Genomic DNA, 20,838 nt, shown 5'->3' with positions numbered 1-20,838 from the left:
AAAAAAAAAAAAAAAAAAAAAAAAAAAAAAAAACTTTTTTTCAATGATGGCTAAAGAATCCATGATATCAACTAAAATAGAAAACCAACAAATTTCACTTACTTTTAATTTAATAAACGTTTTGAAAGGATGATTACCTAGAGTTCTCCAGAGCTCCTTTTTCTTGGTGTTTCCTTTCGTATTGTTTCTTTTGATCGTTGATGGACAGATTTTGTGAAGATGAATGTATATTTTTATCATAAGCCTTTAAATTAGTTTCAGATAAATTTTCAGCATGCTCTTGGGTATGTTCACCAAATGAAGCAGAACTATTCCTGCAAAAATTTATAAAAAGCAGTAAAAATTAACATAATGGTGATTGCAATCTTTGGGTTACATACTCAGAAAATATCACAACTGCACAACATATTTCTCAATTATAGCAGGCCACATCATTACCTGAAAATGAACTTTACAAAAACACTCACTGTAAAAAGAAGGGGAAACAATTTCTACAAGACATCAAGATAGGTTATTATAGGTTGAGATAGGTTATACAGGGTGTGTAGCCAAATCTTTCAACAAAAAATAAGCACCTTTTAACCACTCAAAAAATATTTTTAAGTACTATGTACATTAACAAAATGCAAAATAAGTTTCAAAGACTCTACATGATCATGACAAAATAACTAGAATTTTACAAAGAACTCTTCTTGATTATATTAGCCATCAAAAAATGATCAAGAGATTTTTCAGTTCAATTTCAGAGGGTGGAATATGAAGCTTGAAATTAAGAATATCTTGCAAAATGCAGCAGAGTTGCACATGAGAATGCAAGAATCTCACCGAACTCAGCTCACTAGACACACATGCGGTCTCGCAAGTATTTCACCAAACCTGTAAAGTGATTGTCGCTTTCATACGCTATGGACTGGCGGTTCGCTGAAATTGATTGTGGTTGAATGAAATCTGAAAACGCTAATAGAAAAAGCACGTTTTTACATAATACGTGGTAAAAATCAATATTACCTTTCATAAATCTCATTTTAGAAAAGGGAAAATTAAGCACCTTTTAAAAACACCCAATAAAAAAGCACCCTTAAGGGTTTTTAAAAAACAAAAATTGATAATAAGTACCTTTAAGCACTTTTTAAAAACGCCATGCACCATGTTATACTCTAACATTATTTGATATGTTTTTTTAATAAAATTTCACACCTGTTGGGGCATGTTAACTTTTTACCAATAAACTAAATTTATTCATTAATAAGTAATATCAACAAAAAAGGGCTAATTCTTCAATGTGTGCTTTCTTTAAAAAATCATTCGATGTTAAAATAAAAGCTCGCACAAAACTGATGCAAAATATGGAGAGAGAAATTAACGCAAAAGCATAAAGGACTTAACCTACTGTTCAGACTCTGATGATAAACTAGCTGCTTTGAAGCAGGGCATTAAACTGTGTGAATCTGTATCCCTTTGTTCCTCCACTTGAGTTGGGCTTTTAGATGTAGAATCAGCTTGCTCCCTAAAAATGAATAAAGACTATAAAACAGTTTACTGTACATTTTTTACAACTTTTATATCAAAATAATTATTATTAATGATATTTTAATGGAAATTAATGATATACTAACAGATCAGTATCAGACAAACAAATAACTTCAATTGGTTCTTTGATGTTAGATAATACATAACTACCAAAATCTTTTTTAGCTTCAACTGGCGAACTGGGCAAAGAACTATCCTCATCCCTAAAAAAAAGTTGAATACACAAAATAAAACAAATGAGAAATAATAATTTTATTTATCTAACAAGTCTCACTTCAGACATTTTATTTTAATAATATTACATCTCTGATAGTGTTTGTATGGTTCAAAAACTGTGCATTTTGCAAACTTTAAACATTTTAATAATTAATACACAACAGACAACCTAAAACTTTGTGACAAAATCTAATCACAGAGGCATGTTAACATACTATATTGCGAAAAAGCAGACCTTTAACAAGACTTTTGAATTATTCACAAGTTATTAATTCTAGAGTAACAAAGGAAATGTTGCCTAGCACTTTCTGTTGTAACATTAAAATGTAAAATGAAACATCTAATTTATATTCCAACAATAATGATTTAAATCAATAATTGAAAGAGCTTTAATATATATTTAGTTCATAAAAACTATCGATCCAAGTTCATAAAAGTACAAGAAAACTTTCTTAATACAAGTGTTCATAATAAATTTAATTACTGCTCACGATTGATTCATAAATTATTTTGCTAAAAAACTGAGTTTTTCTATTAAGTCCCATAATGTTAATAAAGAAATGACATCATTTACAAATGGAAAATAGGAAAAGAAAATATAATATAGATAAAACCATAAGAAGAAAAAAACGTAAATTAAATTTTTCTGTAGTATACAAAATGAATAATACTACAATCAAAACTATTCATGTTACAGAAAGTTTATACTAGTTGGTGATCCTGTTTATTTTTTCATAAAAATATAAATTAGCTGTGCACTAACAACTCTGACACTAATAAATTACTTCATCCTCATTGGGGTCATAATTAATATTTAATTTATTAGATTTGAAAGGTAAATTAATTTACCACTTTTTTTGGGCAACTGGACAAACAATTCAACTGATTATTCAAATAATTGTATTCATAAAAAAATAACATACCTTTCCATATGACAAATTATTACAACTTTTTAATTTACAATATTTTGCAGCACATAATTTTATATAGCACAAAACAAACTTTAAGGCTTATGTTCTGTTAATTAAACTGAAATGAAAGTGCATCAGTAAAATTTCCCAAAATTTAATTATCGCAGCACGTCTATCTCCCGCAATTCGTCTGGAACAGTGACAATTACGAGATTTAACTATTCAGACATGTGATTGGTAGAAGAAATTATCTAAAAAAAATATTTTTCAGTGTATAGTTTATTTTTTAGTCATAGAAAATATTTAAAAAACTGTCATATTTATGTACTAAAGTAAAATTTACAAAATATCTATGTATTGAAAAAAATTATATATTCCTCTCTTTCCGCAGTCTGATAATCACCACCGCAATAAGAAAATTTCAAAAAGAATTTTCAAAAACGGTGAAATTTATGGCAATTACTGAAAAAAGACTGATGATAAAATTGTGTGAATTTAAGACGAAATTACACGAATCGAGTTGTAAAAAAAAAAAAAAAGGTTAACAATATGTATGTTTTGAGATTCAAGTGTTGAAACAAATAAAATCGCACTAAAAATATAAAGATTTTAAAAAATATGCAAAAATTAGAAGCAGTAACTGCTGGAAAATTAATAGAATTATTGAGCTAAATAGTGAATACTCAGGTGCACAATTTGAATTTTTCGTATCATAATAAAAATATTGAGATTTAAAAAAATCATGTGAAAATCAACAGTTGCCAAGGAAAAAAAATCTGATCAACACGCCGCACGAATTTAGTGCAAATTGAGTGTATCAAAAAATATTTGCTAAAATGTGAATTCAAATTCCTTGTTTTTTTAAAAATAATCATTCGAAAATAAAGGGATTCAAAAAACCAAGAGGATATCAGTAGCAATAACTGTGAAAAAAGTCTATAAAAAAAACAGCAACATCATTGCGACAGAAAGCCGCTAATAAATGCACAAATTAAATTTTTTGCGTCGTTATAATAATATATAAAATATACATGATAAAAAATAAACAATAAAGGGATATAAAAAACACAGAAAATTCATAGCAATAATAGCCAATAAAACAATGGAATAACTGTATAGATTTAAAATGTCATAGATTCAAATTGAGCATATCAAAAAGTGGTTATTCAAATTTGTGTGGCGTAATGATGTTTTAAATATTCAAAAACCATAATAAAATCAATTGCATTAATTGCAATTGGAAAAAAAAAGATCAAACACAGATTTAAGACAATATCGAGCAAATTGAAAAGTAATTACTGAATGCACCATTTGAAATTTCCATGTCATAATATCAGATTAAAAATTTATTTTCTTTAATTATGGCCAAATAAAAAAAGAGGCAAATATATCACATAGATTAAATAATTCTTGTTACAAATAGGAATATGAAACATAATTGTAACTCATTTAAATTTAAGCTTTAAAAAAAATGAGAAAAAAAAACATCACTTTTTCTAACGAACTATCTTTTAAATATTTACTGTTTTGAAATTAAATTTTTAGAATGCCTTTGTGTGTGGCTCAGCAGTTCCATAATTTTTGCCTAACTATTATGGAATTTTCCCCCAAAAGTTTAAATGAAGTTACGTTATTCTCTAAGTTGTAAAAAAAGTCATTATGCTTAGGAAGAAAATAAGAGAAAATGTTGGTAAGGCCAGAATATATGTCTCCTAAAAGAGATTTTGCATAAGTAACAAAATTTAAATTTTGAGTAGCGGAACTCTGAGAAAATTTTGTATTAATATAAATTATTGATTCGCAAAAATCCAGGAATTAACAATTTTGAGATTCGCAGAATTCCGTGAATTACATGCCTGCTATTTCAAGTAGGAATGTTGGGTCAATATTTAAGACATGCTTTGGTTTGGGTCAGCAGGAGAAAAAGAATCAGAGGAGAAATAAGCTACCCTCTTTGAAATGCACTATCATTTTGTGTCCATAGCAGCGGATGGCGTTAGACTTTGCGAAGAGGGGAGTTCTTTCTACAGACAACCCATAAATTTACCGTACATATATAAAGTTAAAATAAATATGGCGATATATTCACAGCTCAGAATCTGATAAATCAATTCCTTTGAGCAAACTATTATTTGAACATTTTCTAGCTTTAATTGCTCTAAACCAATAATTCCATGCATCAAGCAGAATATAATAATAATTTAGCACTTTGAATAATCAATAAATATTATTTAATCAAAGCTATTTTGATAAAATAACAAATAACTTAATAAGACACAAAATAAATTTTAAAACAATTTTGAAGTAGACGTTCTAGTGAAACGACAACTAAAAAATTCAAACAAAAGTTTATTGCTATTACGTGTGAACTAATATCTCTTGACAGAATCTTTCCAAGATGAAATAATTATAACTCACTGATGATATTCTAGATTAAAATAAATGATATACTAACGACTCAGAATCTGATAAATGAATACTCTTGACTGCTCCTTTCAGCAAATTATTATCTAAATCCTTTTTGGCTTTAGCTGAAGAACTGGGCAAAGAAATAGCGCTTTCCCTAAAACAGTAATTGTATGCATTAAAATAAATATTTTTAATAACCAACATACATTCTTCGGAGAAAAATATCTTTCCCAATATAGTTACACAGTTTTAATATTATACAAAACAAACTTTATAACTATTTTGAAGCTACTTTAGGAAAATGATACACAAAAATTTCCAATCACAGGTCAATTTACTTTCAATTCTAGTTAGTGTTGTAATAATTATGTCACTTATGAACAAGATAAGAAAAAAATTAATTTACTTCTTAAAATAGTATTAGTATGCATTAAACAAGTATCAAATCAAGTTGATCTTTTTAATTCAATCTTCCAATTTCTAATTTTCCACCATATCAAAATTTTCTTTGTAATTATACATTTTTCCTTTTTTATTTTTTTAGTAAATAAGTATAATACAAATTTGTGACAGTAAATTTGCTTAGATTGCCAGTATTCTGCTGTATACATTCATAAAATTTTAAAATAAATTTATTATATACTAACATCTCAGGTTCCAATAAATGACTTGGTTTGGTTGTGAGCTTAGGTGGTACAATGTCTGATTCTTTTTTTACTTCAGCTGGCCAATTTGACAGAAAATCAGCCTGTTCCCTGAAATAATTATAAGAATTAAATAAAACAAATAATTAACAATTAGCAACTTATCCTAATTAGCTATACTAAATCTTTTATTTCTTTATAAAACTTAATTGAGACAATTTATATATAAGTTGAAAATATACTAACAATTCATAATCTGATAAATGACTTCCTTCTATTGGTTCCTTAAAGTAAGATAGTAAACTAAAACTAAATGCACTGGAGGGTTTATGATTCTTCATTACAAGTGAACCATCAGATGCACAATTAGTCTGCTCCCTGAGATAAAAATTATGAACGCAAGTTATAAAAATTATTAATGAAATAATTACAATAACCATTAAAACAAATTTTAAAATCTAAAAGGTAAATATAAATCTTAAACTCATTTTACGTAACTTACCAGTAACCTCCCTTTCATATTGAGGAAGATTTGTTTAACCAGGGTGCATAACCAAATTAATCAACAAAAAATAAGCACCTTTGAAGCACTCAAATAATATTTTAAAGCACTTTTTAAAAAATCAGAATTAGGTAGGATTGGAAAGTTTTTGACAATGGACGGTTTTATCTGTCATGTCAAAAAAAAAAAAACACTTTTGGCATTGTTTTTGACAATTGTCAAAATTCGTGTAAATTAAATGGCGTTTTCATACGCTACGGACTGACGATAAGGCGAAAGAGATTGGCAGTAGTCTGTTTAGAAGAAATTTGGGTCCGTTAACGGACCCTTCACAAAATATATTTTCATAAAAACGGACCCTTCACAAAATGATTTTTCTTTTAATTGGACCCTTCACAAATTTGTTTATCTTCATCATTATTTTGTTAATCGAATAAACCCTTTCCAGGGCAGAAAACAAGAAAGATGGATGTAAACGAATTAAGTTTTGTCTTTGGCCGACGATTCTTCCATTATTCGTCCGAAATGAATATTCTGCGTTCAGCAGTATAGGCTAAATACCAAATATTTGTATGTTGCATCTCTAATTTAGAAACAGCAATTGTTGTTTATTTTTTAAAATTTAATTTTTTTAATTATAATTTTACAGTGTTGAGCATAATCTTGTATGTCTTTACAATTTAAAAGCTCCTTGAAAAAATTTTTTTTTGCAATAACGGACCCTATTTGCACAAATTCATAAAAGCGGACCCTGGTTGAAAGAATGTGAGTAATTTCACGAAAAACGGACCTTTCACAAAATGTCTGCACAGACCCCTCATTGGGGTTGAATTAATTGCGAAAACATTGAATAGAACAATGTCTTTCTGCATAATTCACAGCGAAAACCAGAATGGTAAAGGAGAAATCTCATTTTGGAAAAGTGAAAATTAAGCACTTTTTAAAAACACCCAATGAAAAAAGCACCTTTAGGGATTTTAAAAAACGAAAATCAAAAACAAGCACTTTTAAAAAACGCTACACACCTTGTTAACTAATTGTTTGCATAAGGTATTATTTAAAACAATCTCTTTTCATATTGAAGTCAATTTGCTCTACTTCCAAAATGGTATCAAGAATATTAATTTATGGTACATTCCCAAATGAGAAATATTGGGTAGAAATTTTAAAATAATTATTTAACTGTAATTAACCTAAACTGAGGTGCATCCTCTTTTCGAAAAAGAACTTGGAGAGTTCTATTTTGAAAAAGAAAATTTGAACACCACCTATTTCTTCTTCTCAGGCATAATCCGACGATGTTAGTTCATAAAGTTTTTTGTTTGCTTTATCACTAAAGAAATGTCAGGTTATGATGCCTATGCACTAGATATTGTGACCATAAAAGGCTCATGCACTATGCTGTATCAGTTAAAGAATTATAGACTAATAAATAAAAAAATTGCGTATAAGTTAGCCATATATCATATATTTTACAAATTCAAGTATTTTCAGACAAGGTCTGTACTAAGATTGTTTTTCATTTGTACTGAATCGAGAAAGTCTTTTACAAGTTTTTTGCATATTTCAGTAAAAAAGCAAATACTGCTAAAAAAATAAGCAAACTTTAATACTTAAAATAAACCATGCAAGAAAAAATGTTTCGATAAATAAAATTTAGTGCTGTGTTTTAGTTTAGTAAACATTACTACATATTCCGGATTATAAATTTATTTGTTTAACTCTTGACACTTTAAACTGGCTTTAAAAATGGGAATAAAAACTATGATACAACAAAAAATTGCAATCTGTATAATTGCAATAAGCACAAACAAATTGTTCTTAAGAAAATGAAATATTCCTAGTTTTTACTTTGGTGATTGTTTAATTTTCGTACTGCATTTCCTGGATTATGAGTTGCTTTATTTATCTCTTGACATTTTACAAAGACGTTAAAACTCAGCATAAAAACTATGAGGCAACAAATAATTGGGATAAATTCAAACAAATGGTTCTAGACAAAATGAATTATTTAAAATTTTTACAACAATCCATACACTCAACATTTTTCTACTATGTGAAAATAGGCAAATCGAAATAAATTCTATTAATGAGAGATTAATAATCAACTCATGATTTAGAACATGAGCACACATATCAGTGCTCACAAACATGTCATGTTTATGACATCATATAGCCTATGCCTTTCAAGTTTACCTTCAATATTTAATCTTATAAGGGCAATACCTGCCACAATCAAATTAATACATCATTAGTACTCAAATAAACCACAACAAATATTTAAATGGGCAAGAAAAAAAATTAAATTCCTGAATAATTTTTGATATCATGATAGATTTTTTATAAATTAAATTGTAATCTCAATTTTGTTGAAGCATATGATATACCTTGAATATGTCAAGTAGTTAATGTAAACAATATATGAAATCAGACAAAAAATATCACTTTAAAAGAATCAATATACCTATTTTCAAAGAATTTGCATAAGAAAGATGATGGTAGCTACAATTTGTAAAAAGTATGGTACTAATTGTCCAGGTTGAAGAATGACCAAAAGTTACATCTCCTTAATACTATTTTTAGTTAAAGTTATTAAGACTCTGAATGATTAAAAACAAATTAAAAATGCTTTGTACAATTATAAAATTTATTTATCTTAAAAATACCATGAAAAATAATGTTACATAATTATATATTATTCCTTATTACATAATAATTCAATAATAAAAAATTTCTAGAATTTTAAGATATACAAATTTTTACATAATTTTAAGCTCTCTAACTTTGAATCATAAAATAAAATTTGACTAAGAAGTCAGATTATCTAGGTATCTCTAACTTAAGAAACCGGTAAAAATAATAAATTTTACTTACTCTTTAGGCACATAACATTTTTCTGTGGAAATGTCTTTTGTGTGCTTCTTTTTAGAATTTTTTTTAAACTGTTTTTGTTTTGATTTCTTCTCTATATATTTCCTTTTTCTAGTGTTTATTGTGGTGTTCAGGGATGAGGAATGAATACCTTTTTCATATACATCAGTTGTAGGTATACTCTCGTCAAGCTCTTGTGTTACTTTACCATTTGAGTCATTACTTTTGTTCCTATCAAAAAAATATAATAAAAAGTAGAAGAATGCCAAACCAAGATGGTATCTGCAATCTTTGGATTGGAAAAAAAATCAAATTATTTGTCTCATACTCTATGTGTATGACAAAAATCAATTGAACCTACATGTTTTATGCACCAATGGGTCTATTAAACACATTTTCGCACAAATACAACAAAACTTTGAAATGAAATGATCTTAATAAAAAATGTTAAAGACTTAACCAAAACTAATTCTTGTAAAGTGAAATAGCAATTTTTCCAAAAATACAAAACTGTTAAAAAGTTAAGATTTGCTATAAAGGTGACTGTCTAAAAATTTTTCATTTCAAGAATTTTCTCTTTTTTAAATAAAAAGCAACTAGTCTCATAGTCTTTGCAAATATTTTTAGCCCCATTTTAAAAATGCAGCTTTGAGATAAAAGTTTTTGAAGTTCTCTCAATCTACGATGCTGTAAATCTACATAAAGTTTGCTTAACTCATAAAGGTTAAGAAAACAGAGAAATTTGATACATACAGAGTTGATTAGGTAATAAAAAATCTAAAAATAGTTGAAAGTATGCCTGCTCTTCTATATAATAAAAACAAGTATTCAAGTACTAAATAAATTATACAGTTAATAATTATCAAGTTCTAATTAAATTATTACAAAAATAAGTTTTTTTTAAAAATTAACATACCTTGGTTAAGCGGACAGCTTTAGGACCAAAAAAAAATTTTCGTTAAAGGGAAATGTACACTTAAAAGAAAGGCTAATGCCATAAATTGCTTTTAAAAGAATTGCAAGGATATAGAAATTATTAAAGAATATTTAATAACTATTTACATTGATAATTATTTTATCTTAACAAAATTATAAAATTTAGAGTACAAAAAGAATAGATAAAGAAATTCAATTTATATAAATGCCTTTGTTTTATATTCAGTTAAAAAGAAAGATGTGATAGAAATTTGTGTTTAGCAGCTGTCATTTGCCATATATTCATGGTACATTTTAAAATCATTTAGCATTTTTACACAAATTTAATTCTTATTGGATGGAAAAAAATATTTTAGTTCCTTAATACAAATTTTAGTATCAAGTTTTCTCTTTTGGTCATTTTAGAAATTATCCATTAAATACACAAAAACAATATAATTTCTTTTTGCTTTCTTTGCAAAGATAAAGGAAAATTATAGGAGAAGGATTATTTTTAATGGTGAAATAGCTAGCATTTTTAATTATAGATAGGGGGGAAAAAATAAATTCTTTAAGAAATGGAGGAAAGGTGCATATTTTTAGAATGTTAAGTAGAATTAGCTTTATTTTCAATTTTAGAAAAAATTTTGTTTGATTTAAGGGCAAAAATTGATTTCTAAATCCGGTAAAAGTAGTGTCTGCTTTGGAAAGAGGATACATAATGGTTTATAGATGATTCACAGGAAATGAAAAAAATGTCCATAATGAGAGGGGTCTGTTTTGTAAGAGTATTTGTATTGTGAAGTTTCACTGTATTTTTAAAGCAAAGAATTAGCACACAGCATTTTTTAAAAGTAAAGCCTCATTAACTTTCCAATAATAAAATATAATTCACACTTTTATATACCTCTCATCCGTTCTTTGATTATCTGAAGAATTAGATTCATCTGACATATAAGCCTTTAAAGAATGTAAGGAAGATTTCTTCATCTTTACTGAATCTAAAATATAGTAGTAATAAACAACTGTGATCAATACAAGTTTAACAGATACATAAACAGACTGAGATAAAATGAAAAACTTTCTGCCAACACACAAAATCCCAATTAAAAAACTTTTTGCATGCTTTGATTAACTCTTCTAACTAGTGTCAACCCTTTTGTTGCCACCTCATTTCGGCAAATTTGTTTGAAAAATCAAGGATTTTTTTATTTTTATAGAACTCTATGTACTGATTCATACCACAAGGATGAGTTTGATAAAAAAATAAATAAAGTAGTTGAAAATAAAAATCCAAAAATGTCATGTGCAAAAATACTTCTTGAATAATTGAAACAATATCAGAAATTTAAACAAGAAAAAAGTCTACGTAAGAAACATTTATCCACAAAATGTTATCAATGTTTTAATAGAAATAGTGATGCAAGATTTTATGTAAATATTGTGAATATGAATCTCACTGTACGATTTTTAAACAACACGAATACAAATCTCGAAATTTAATTTTAAAATCCCGTAAATACAAGTCTCAATGTTTAATTTTAAAATCATGTTGATAAGAATCTCAGTGTTTGACTTTAAAATTTTGTCAATATGAATCTCAATGATTGATTTTAAACATCGTGTGAATATGAATCTTGATGTTTCATTTCAAAATTGCATGAATATGAATTTCGTTGTATAATTAAGTCATTTGAACATGAATCATAATTGTTGGCTTTTAAGCTACGGGAATGCAAAACATAATATTAAATCACAAAATTGGAATTGTGATGTGTGATATTAAATCATGTGAATATTAAATCACGTTTGCATAGGCAGGAAGAAGTATAAAAATAAAAAAAATTTCAGGAATTTGAAAAAGACAAACATTCACTGAAAAGGAGGAGGATTCCTTCATTTTCAGTTATAAAAACTTTCCGTAATGATGAAAAATTTTCCGCCAACAGCGTTCATATATATTATACGGGTCTGGGGATAAGCAACAGCAAAAACAAATAAAGATTGATATGAGCACATAAATACTAATACTAAATGAGGAAAATAGTTTTTACGGATAATAGGTCTTTAAGCGAAACAAAAGCTAGCATACATCCTACAATACTTGGAACAACTTAGTACCTATTTATGGTTTATGCTTAATATGGCTATTTTTAACTCTAACATGATACAGCAACAAGTCTGCTGGCACCAGTTTGGGTNGGCAGTCATACTTCAAATCTAAAATCTCAGTCTACAAAGAGGAAGTGAGCTTATCCACAACTTCAAAAGAGAAAGGATCGAAAATCCAATCCGGAATTTCTAATTTCATTAAATCTTTAAATCTTGATTCCATAACAGATCAAGGTGATCAGTAAAAATTAAGATTTTATTTTCGAGAATCTCGATATCTGCCATTGAACACTTTTTTAGAGTTGGAAGTTGCATTAGCTCCTTGCGACCAATGTTTGACTTGTAGATATCAAAATTGGGGAATGAATGAAGATATGATTCCCTTAGCCTTGATAATGTTCATTTTATTTCCTGGAAGTTTTAAGTTGATTTCCTTCATTTTTTCAAGACTATGAGTGAGGTACGCAGTTTCCAACTTAAGCTGCTTCAAACTCTCACTTAAAACAGGATTAGTGGTGTCGAGAAACTCAGTAACCGAATCCAGCAATTCGAAGAAACGGCTCAGTTTCCTTTTGAAAGCCATCTCACAGCTGTATGTAGGAGCAGAAATTCGAAATCTTCATCATTTTCATAGCAAAGTTCTCGGAACAAACGGTTATTGGGAGAATTAGCTTTTATTTTATTGATGCCAGAAATAACCAATTTTTCGCAGCCAAAAGTTTACGATGAATGACATAATGAATGGTGAGATAACTAACGGTACTTCTCTTTTAAGGTGACCCAGAAACCCAGTATGACAACCAGACATGGTTGGTGCACCATCTGTTGCACAAGCACTTACAGTTGTGAGGGGAATTTCTTTTACCTCAAAATAATCCTTATCCAATTTAAAAATCGACGATCCTTTTGTATCTATGTTCAAAGCTCTTGTAAACAACATTTCCTCGTTAATCTCCTTACTCTTATTTATGAATCTCACGTAAGCTAAAACAGCTTTGTTATCTATCACAGTTGATTCATCAATCTGCAACCCAAATTGAACTTCTATCAGAAATTTGATGAGTTTTGATTCAACGTCGGCGGCCATCTCATCAATACGCCTGGAAACAGTATTATTGCTCAGAGGAACAGAGAGACTTATCAGATTTCCGCCTGCGATACCAAAACATATGACAAAAACGATCCTGCACTTGAATTTTTTTAAATTTTTAACTATCATAATTCTTTGTCTACACCAGAACCAAAGGTTTTATATATATTTTCAATTTCAATCTCAAATAACTTTTATTATTAATATTATTAGCAATTTTTATCTTTTGAGTACTCGTCGCCCCCTGATCACCCCCCTAAGGATTATCGCCCCCAGGTTGGGAACCACTGCTCTAAACTAATAATTCCATGCATAAAGCATAATATAATAAGAATTTAACACTTTTAATAATCAATAAATATTATTTAATCAAAGCTATTTTGATAAAATAACACATAATTTAATAAGACACAAAATAAATTTTAAAACGATTTTGAAGCAGATGTTCTAGTGAAATTACAACTAAAAAATTTTAACAAAAATTTATTCCAATTATGTGTGAACTTAATATCTCTTGAAAGAATATTTCCAAGATGAAATAATTCTAACTCACTGATGATATTCTAGAATAAAATAAATGATATACTAACGTCTCAGAATCTGATGAATGAATACTCTTGACTGCTTCTTTCAGAAAATTATTATCTAAATCCTTTTTGGCTTTAGCTGAAGAACTGGGCAAAGAAATAGTCCTTACTCTAAAACAGTAATTGTATGAATAAAATTAATATTTTTAATAACCAACATACATTCTTCAGTGAAAAATATTTTTTGCAATATTAGTATATATTATACAGTTTTAATATTAAACAAAACAAACTTTATAAATTTTTTGAAGCTACTTTAGGAAAATGATACACAAAAATTTCCAAACATAGGTCAATTTACTTTCAATTCTAGTTAATGTTGTACTAATTATGTCGCTTCTAAACAAGATGACAAAAAAATTAATTTACTTCTTAAAATAGTATTAGTATGCATTAAACAAGTATTTTCAAATCATGTTGGGTTTTTTTAATTCAATCCTTCAATTTCCTATTTTTTACCATATCAAAATTTTCTTTGTAATTATAAGTTTCCCCCCCCCTTTTTTTTTAGTAAATAAAGTATAATATGGAGAGTTTTTATTGAGACAGAGAGTTTTTATTAGACACAAGAGAAATTTTATTGACTTAAAAACCCTAAGTAATAATAAAAAGTAAGCAAAGTTTAAAAACTCAATCTGGTTCAATTTTAAGTAATCCATCTTTAGATCCCTTGCAGATTAAACACTGTAATTTTGTGTAGCGTGGATTTATAAAACATTCACACAAAAAATTAAAAGACCAAATAAAAAAAAGATACACATAATATAATCGTTCGCGGCATCGTTTTTGTAGCAATTTTAAATAAAGCTTTTATATAAAGCAATTTTATAAAATATATTGCTCTTTTTTACAGTTTTCCGACAAAAAGTTCTTTTAATGATAGGAAAATTCTTCAAATCCAAATTTTCATTAAAACTGAGTTAGTGACAGTAGTTCCCCATTTGCTTAGATTGCCAGGATTCTGCTGTATACATTCATAGAATTTTAAAATAAATTGACTATATACTAACAGCTCAGGCTCTAATAAATGACTTGGTTTGGTTGTGAGCTTGGATGGTACAATGTCTGATTCTTTTTTTACTTCAGCTGGCCAATTTGACAGAAAATCAGCCTGTTCCCTGAAATAATTATGAGAATTAAACAAAATAAATAATTAACAATTAGCAACTTATCATAATTAGCTATATTAAATCTTTTATTTCTTTATAAGAATCAATTGAGACAATTTATATATAAGTTGAAAATATACTAACAATTCATAATCTGATAGATGACTTCCTTCTATTGGTTCCTTAAAGTAAGACAGTAAACTAAAACTGAATGCACTGGAGGGTTTATGATTCTTCATTACAAGTGAACCATCAGATGCACAATTAGTCTGCTCCCTGAGATAAAAATCATGAACACAAGTTATAAAAATTATCAATGAAATAATTACAATAACCATTGAAACAAATTTCAAAATCTAAAAGGTAAATATAAATCTTAAACCCATTTTACGTAACTCACCAGTAACCTCCCTTTCATATTGAGGCAGATTTGCTTAACTTATTGTTTGCATAATGTATTATTTAAAACGATAATCTCCTTTCATACTGAAGCAGATTTGCCCTACTTCCAAAAAGGTATCAAGAATATTTATTTATGGCCCATTCCCAAATAAGAAATATTGGGTAGAAATTTAAAAATAATTACTTAACTGTAATTAACCTAATCTGAAGTGCACTCTTTTTTTGAAAAAGAACTTGGAGAGTTCTATTTTGAAAAAGAAATTCGAAAAACCACCTATTTCTTCCTCTTGGGCTATAATCCGACCATATCAGAGGTCATTGTTATGTTGTCTACCTTAGTTCGTATTTTAGCACAAAGGTCGCCCACTTGTGTATTCATATCAGTTTATAAAGTTTTTTGTTTGCTTTACTAGTAAAGAAATGTCAGGTTATGGTGCCTTTGCACTAGACATTGTGACCATAAAAGGCTCATTCACAACGCTGTTTCAGTTAAAGAATTATAGAATAAAAAATTATTTTGCTTAAAAGCTAGCAATATATCATATATTTAACAAATTCAAGTATCTACTACTAGGTCTTTACTAAGATTGTTTTTCATTTGTACTGAATGGAAAAAGTCTTTTACAAGTTTTTTACATGTTTCAATAAAAAAGAAAATATTGCTACAAAAATAAGTAAACTTTAATATTTAAAATAAACCGTGCAAGAAAAAATATTTCGATAAATAAAATGTAGCGCTGACTTTTAGTTTAGTGAACATTACTACATATTCTGGATTATAAATTTATTTGTTTAACTCTTGACACTTTAAACAGGCTTTAAAAATGAGAATAAAACTATGATACAACAAAAAAATTGCTATCTATATAATAAGGACAAACAAATAATTCTGAAGAAAATGAAATAATCCTAGTTTTTACTTTGGTGATTGCTTAATTTTCATACTGCATTTCCTGGATTATGAGTTGCTTTATTTATCTCTTGACATTTTACAAAGACGTTCAAACTCAGCATAAAAACTATGATGCAATAAATGATTGGGATAAATTCAAACAAATGGTTCTTGACAAAATGAAATATTTAAAATCATACACTCAACATTTTTCTACTATATCAAAATAGGCAAATTGAAATAAATTCTATTAATGAGAGATTAATAATCAACTCATGAATCAGAACATGAGCACACATATCAATGCTCACAAACATGTCATGTTTATGACGTCATATAGCCTATGCCTTTCAAGTTTACCTTGAACATTTAATCTTGTAAGGGCCATACCTGCCACAATCAAATTAATACATCATTAGTACTCAAATAAAGCACAACAAATACTCAAATAGGCAAGAAAGAAAATGAAATTCGTGAATAATTTTTAATATCATGATAGATTTTTTATAAATTAAATTGTTATCTCAATTTTGTCGCAGGATATACCCGTCAAGCAGTTAATGTAAACAATATATGAAATCAGACAAAAAATATCACTTTAAAAGAATCGACAATCATACCTATTTTCAAAGGATTTGCATTTGAAAGATGATGGTAGCTTCAATTTGCAAAATTATGGTACTAATTGTCCAGGTTGAAGAATGACAAAAAGTTAGACCTCCTTAATACTATTTTTAGTTAAAGTTATTAAGGCTCTGAATAATTAAAACAAATTAAAAATGCTTCGTACAATTATAAAATTTATTTATTTTAAAAATACCATGAAAAATAATTATACATAATTATATATTATTCTTTATTACATAATTGAATAACAAAACATTTCTAGAATTTTAAGATATACATAGTTTATACATGTCTACATAATTTTAAGCTCTGTAATTTTGAATCATAAAATAAAAATAAAATTTGACTAAGAAGACAGATCAGCTAGGTATCTCAAACATAAGAGACCAGTAAAAATAGCAAATTTCATTTTTGATAGAAAGAAACTAAATTTTACTTACTCTTTAGTCACATAACATTTTGCCGTGGAAATGTTTTTTCTGTGCTTCTTTTTAGAATTTCCTCCTAAGTGTTTTTGTTTTGATTTCCTCTCTCTATATTTCTTTTTTCTAGTGTTTATTGTGGTGTTCTGGGAGGAGGAATGAATGCCTTTTTCATCAGCGGTAGGTATACTCTCGTCAAGATCTTGTGCTTGTTCACCATATGAGTCATTATTTTTGTTCCTATCAAAAAAATATAATAAAAAATAGAAGAATGCCAAACCAAGATGGTATCTGCAATCTTTGGATTGGAAAAAAAATCAAATTATTTGTCTCATACTCTATGTGTATGACAAAAATCAATTGAACCTACATGTTTTATGCACCAATGGGTCTATTAAACACATTTTCGCACAAATACAACAAAACTTTGAAATGAAATGATCTTAATAAAAAATGTTAAAGACTTAACCAAAACTAATTCTTGTAAAGTGAAATAGCAATTTTTCCAAAAATACAAAACTGTTAAAAAGTTAAGATTTGCTATAAAGGTGACTGTCTAAAAATTTTTCATTTCAAGAATTTTCTCTTTTTTAAATAAAAAGCAACTAGTCTCATAGTCTTTGCAAATATTTTTAGCCCCATTTTAAAAATGCAGCTTTGAGATAAAAGTTTTTGAAGTTCTCTCAATCTACGATGCTGTAAATCTACATAAAGTTTGCTTAACTCATAAAGGTTAAGAAAACAGAGAAATTTGATACATACAGAGTTGATTAGGTAATAAAAAATCTAAAAATAGTTGAAAGTATGCCTGCTCTTCTATATAATAAAAACAAGTATTCAAGTACTAAATAAATTATACAGTTAATAATTATCAAGTTCTAATTAAATTATTACAAAAATAAGTTTTTTTTAAAAATTAACATACCTTGGTTAAGCGGACAGCTTTAGGACCAAAAAAAAATTTTCGTTAAAGGGAAATGTACACTTAAAAGAAAGGCTAATGCCATAAATTGTTTTTAAAAGAATTGCAAGGATATAGAAATTATTAAAGAATAATTAATAACTATTTACATTGATAATTATTTTATGTTAACAAAATTATAAAATTTAGAGTACAAAAAGAATAGATAAAGAAATTCAATTTATATAAATGCCTTTGTTTTATATTCAGTTAAAAAGAAAGATGTGATAGAAATTTGTGTTTAGCAGCTGTCATTTGCCATATATTCATGGTACATTTTAAAATCGTTTAGCATTTTTACACAAATTTAATTCTTATTGGATGGAAAAAAATATTTTAGTTCCTTAATACAAATTTGAGTATTAAGTTTTCTCTTTTGGTCATTTTAGAAATTATCAATTAAATACACAAAAACAATATAATTTCTTTTTACTTTCCTTGCAAAGATAAAGGAAAATTATAGGAGAAGGAGTATTTTTAATGGTGAAATAGCTAGCATTTTTAATTATAGATAGGGGGAAAAAATTTAATTTTTTAAGAAATGGAGGAAAGGTGCATATTTTTAGAATGTTAAGTAGAATTAGCTTTATTTTCAATTTTAGAAAAAATTTTGTTTGATTTAAGGGCAAAAATTGATTTCTAAATCCGGTAAAAGTAGTGTCTGCTTTGGAAAGAGGATACATAATGGTTTATAGATGATTCACAGGAAATGAAAAAAATGTCCATAATGAGAGGGGTCTGTTTTGTAAGAGTATTTGTATTGTGAAGTTTCACTGTATTTTTAAAGCAAAGAATTAGCACACAGCATTTTTTAAAAGTAAAGCCTCATCAACTTTCCAATAATAAAATATAATTCACACTTTTATATACCTCTCATCCGTTCTTTGATTATCTGAAGAATTAGATTCATCTGACATATAAGCCTTTAAAGAATGTAAGGAAGATTTCTTCATCTTTACTGAATCTAAAATATAGTAGTAATAAACAACTGTGATCAATACAAGTTTAACAGATACATAAACAGACTGAGATAAAATGAAAAACTTTCTGCCAACACACAAAATCCCAATTAAAAAACTTTTTGCATGCTTTGATTAACTCTTCTAACTAGTGTCAACCCTTTTGTTGCCACCTCATTTCGGCAAATTTGTTTGAAAAATCAAGGATTTTTTTATTTTTATAGAACTCTATGTACTGATTCATACCACAAGGATGAGTTTGATAAAAAAATAAATAAAGTAGTTGAAAATAAAAATCCAAAAATGTCATGTGCAAAAATACTTCTTGAATAATTGAAACAATATCAGAAATTTAAACAAGAAAAAAGTCTACGTAAGAAACATTTATCCACAAAATGTTATCAATGTTTTAATAGAAATAGTGATGCAAGATTTTATGTAAATATTGTGAATATGAATCTCACTGTACGATTTTTAAACAACACGAATACAAATCTCGAAATTTAATTTTAAAATCCCGTAAATACAAGTCTCAATGTTTAATTTTAAAATCATGTTGATAAGAATCTCAGTGTTTGACTTTAAAATTTTGTCAATATGAATCTCAATGATTGATTTTAAACATCGTGTGAATATGAATCTTGATGTTTCATTTCAAAATTGCATGAATATGAATTTCGTTGTATAATTAAGTCATTTGAACATGAATCATAATTGTTGGCTTTTAAGCTACGGGAATGCAAAACATAATATTAAATCACAAAATTGGAATTGTGATGTGTGATATTAAATCATGTGAATATTAAATCACGTTTGCATAGGCAGGAAGAAGTATAAAAATAAAAAAAATTTCAGGAATTTGAAAAAGACAAACATTCACTGAAAAGGAGGAGGATTCCTTCATTTTCAGTTATAAAAACTTTCCGTAATGATGAAAAATTTTCCGCCAACAGCGTTCATATATATTATACGGGTCTGGGGATAAGCAACAGCAAAAACAAATAAAGATTGATATGAGCACATAAATACTAATACTAAATGAGGAAAATAGTTTTTACGGATAATAGGTCTTTAAGCGAAACAAAAGCTAGCATACATCCTACAATACTTGGAACAACTTAGTACCTATTTATGGTTTATGCTTAATATGGCTATTTTTAACTCTAACATGATATAGCAACAAGTCTGCTGGCACCAGTTTGGGTCCTACATTATAAAAAAGTTGTTAACACTGCATACATATAAACAGAGAAACGAAACATTATAAGCATACCACCCATATTAATGCATTGCAAAATAAAATGCATTCATTATTTTAATTGAATTACAAAATTTTTGTCACCAAGTGAATATAAAGTAGATAAATATTTACAAAAGAACCAGGAATAAAACATTTTCAAGTCAAAATTGTTTTGAATAAAATAGGTAAAAAATATGAAGTATAAAATAATTACTATTTATTTTCGATGTCACTTATTCAAATTTTTCACAACAAAGTGACTTCACAGATCATATAGTAAATACATTATTTAGAAACAAAATGTTACACAATTTTGCATAACGCAAATTTCTTAATAGCAAAACCAAAACCGTAACATGTTTAAATTTCGTTCTAAAAATTATTAACTTCAACTTCCAGAGTTTCTTAAGGTTATTGCCAAAGTTGAGTTTAAACTTTC

General features: G+C 27.4%; 1 protein-coding gene across 10 annotated transcripts in view; it reads right to left on the bottom strand.

The window, feature by feature from the left end:
• The window catches only part of LOC107452386 (putative deoxyribonuclease TATDN2), a 38,765-nt gene extending 17,974 nt beyond the window's left edge, over nt 1-20,791 (bottom strand). For 3 of the 10 annotated variants that reach the window (XM_043048284.2, XM_071177662.1, XM_071177663.1), the window contains exons 1-9: nt 20,614-20,791; nt 19,071-19,164; nt 17,258-17,479; nt 15,041-15,172; nt 14,798-14,905; nt 13,791-13,898; nt 1,617-1,733; nt 1,391-1,507; nt 138-314 (exon numbers count right to left, since the gene is read on the bottom strand). In XM_043048284.2, coding sequence (XP_042904218.1) covers nt 138-314; nt 1,391-1,507; nt 1,617-1,733; nt 13,791-13,898; nt 14,798-14,905; nt 15,041-15,172; nt 17,258-17,479; nt 19,071-19,153 — 1,064 coding nt within the window. In that variant the 5' untranslated portion in view covers nt 19,154-19,164; nt 20,614-20,791. Of the gene's footprint in view, nt 1-137; nt 315-1,390; nt 1,508-1,616; nt 1,734-5,112; nt 5,221-5,713; nt 5,822-5,956; nt 6,089-9,086; nt 9,315-10,905; nt 11,000-13,790; nt 13,899-14,797; nt 14,906-15,040; nt 15,173-17,257; nt 17,480-19,070; nt 19,165-20,432; nt 20,486-20,613 lie in introns of those variants that run through there. The other 7 variants (XM_071177659.1, XM_071177660.1, XM_071177661.1 and 4 more) reach the window with 5 other exon arrangements.
• Nucleotides 20,792-20,838: the final 47 nt, after the last annotated feature.

The sequence above is a fragment of the Parasteatoda tepidariorum genome, chromosome 2, assembly GCF_043381705.1.
Source record: "Parasteatoda tepidariorum isolate YZ-2023 chromosome 2, CAS_Ptep_4.0, whole genome shotgun sequence".
Taxonomy (NCBI): domain Eukaryota; kingdom Metazoa; phylum Arthropoda; class Arachnida; order Araneae; family Theridiidae; genus Parasteatoda; species Parasteatoda tepidariorum.
The sequence above is the reverse complement of the archived record's forward strand: the minus strand, read 5'-3'. Positions and strand labels throughout refer to the sequence as shown.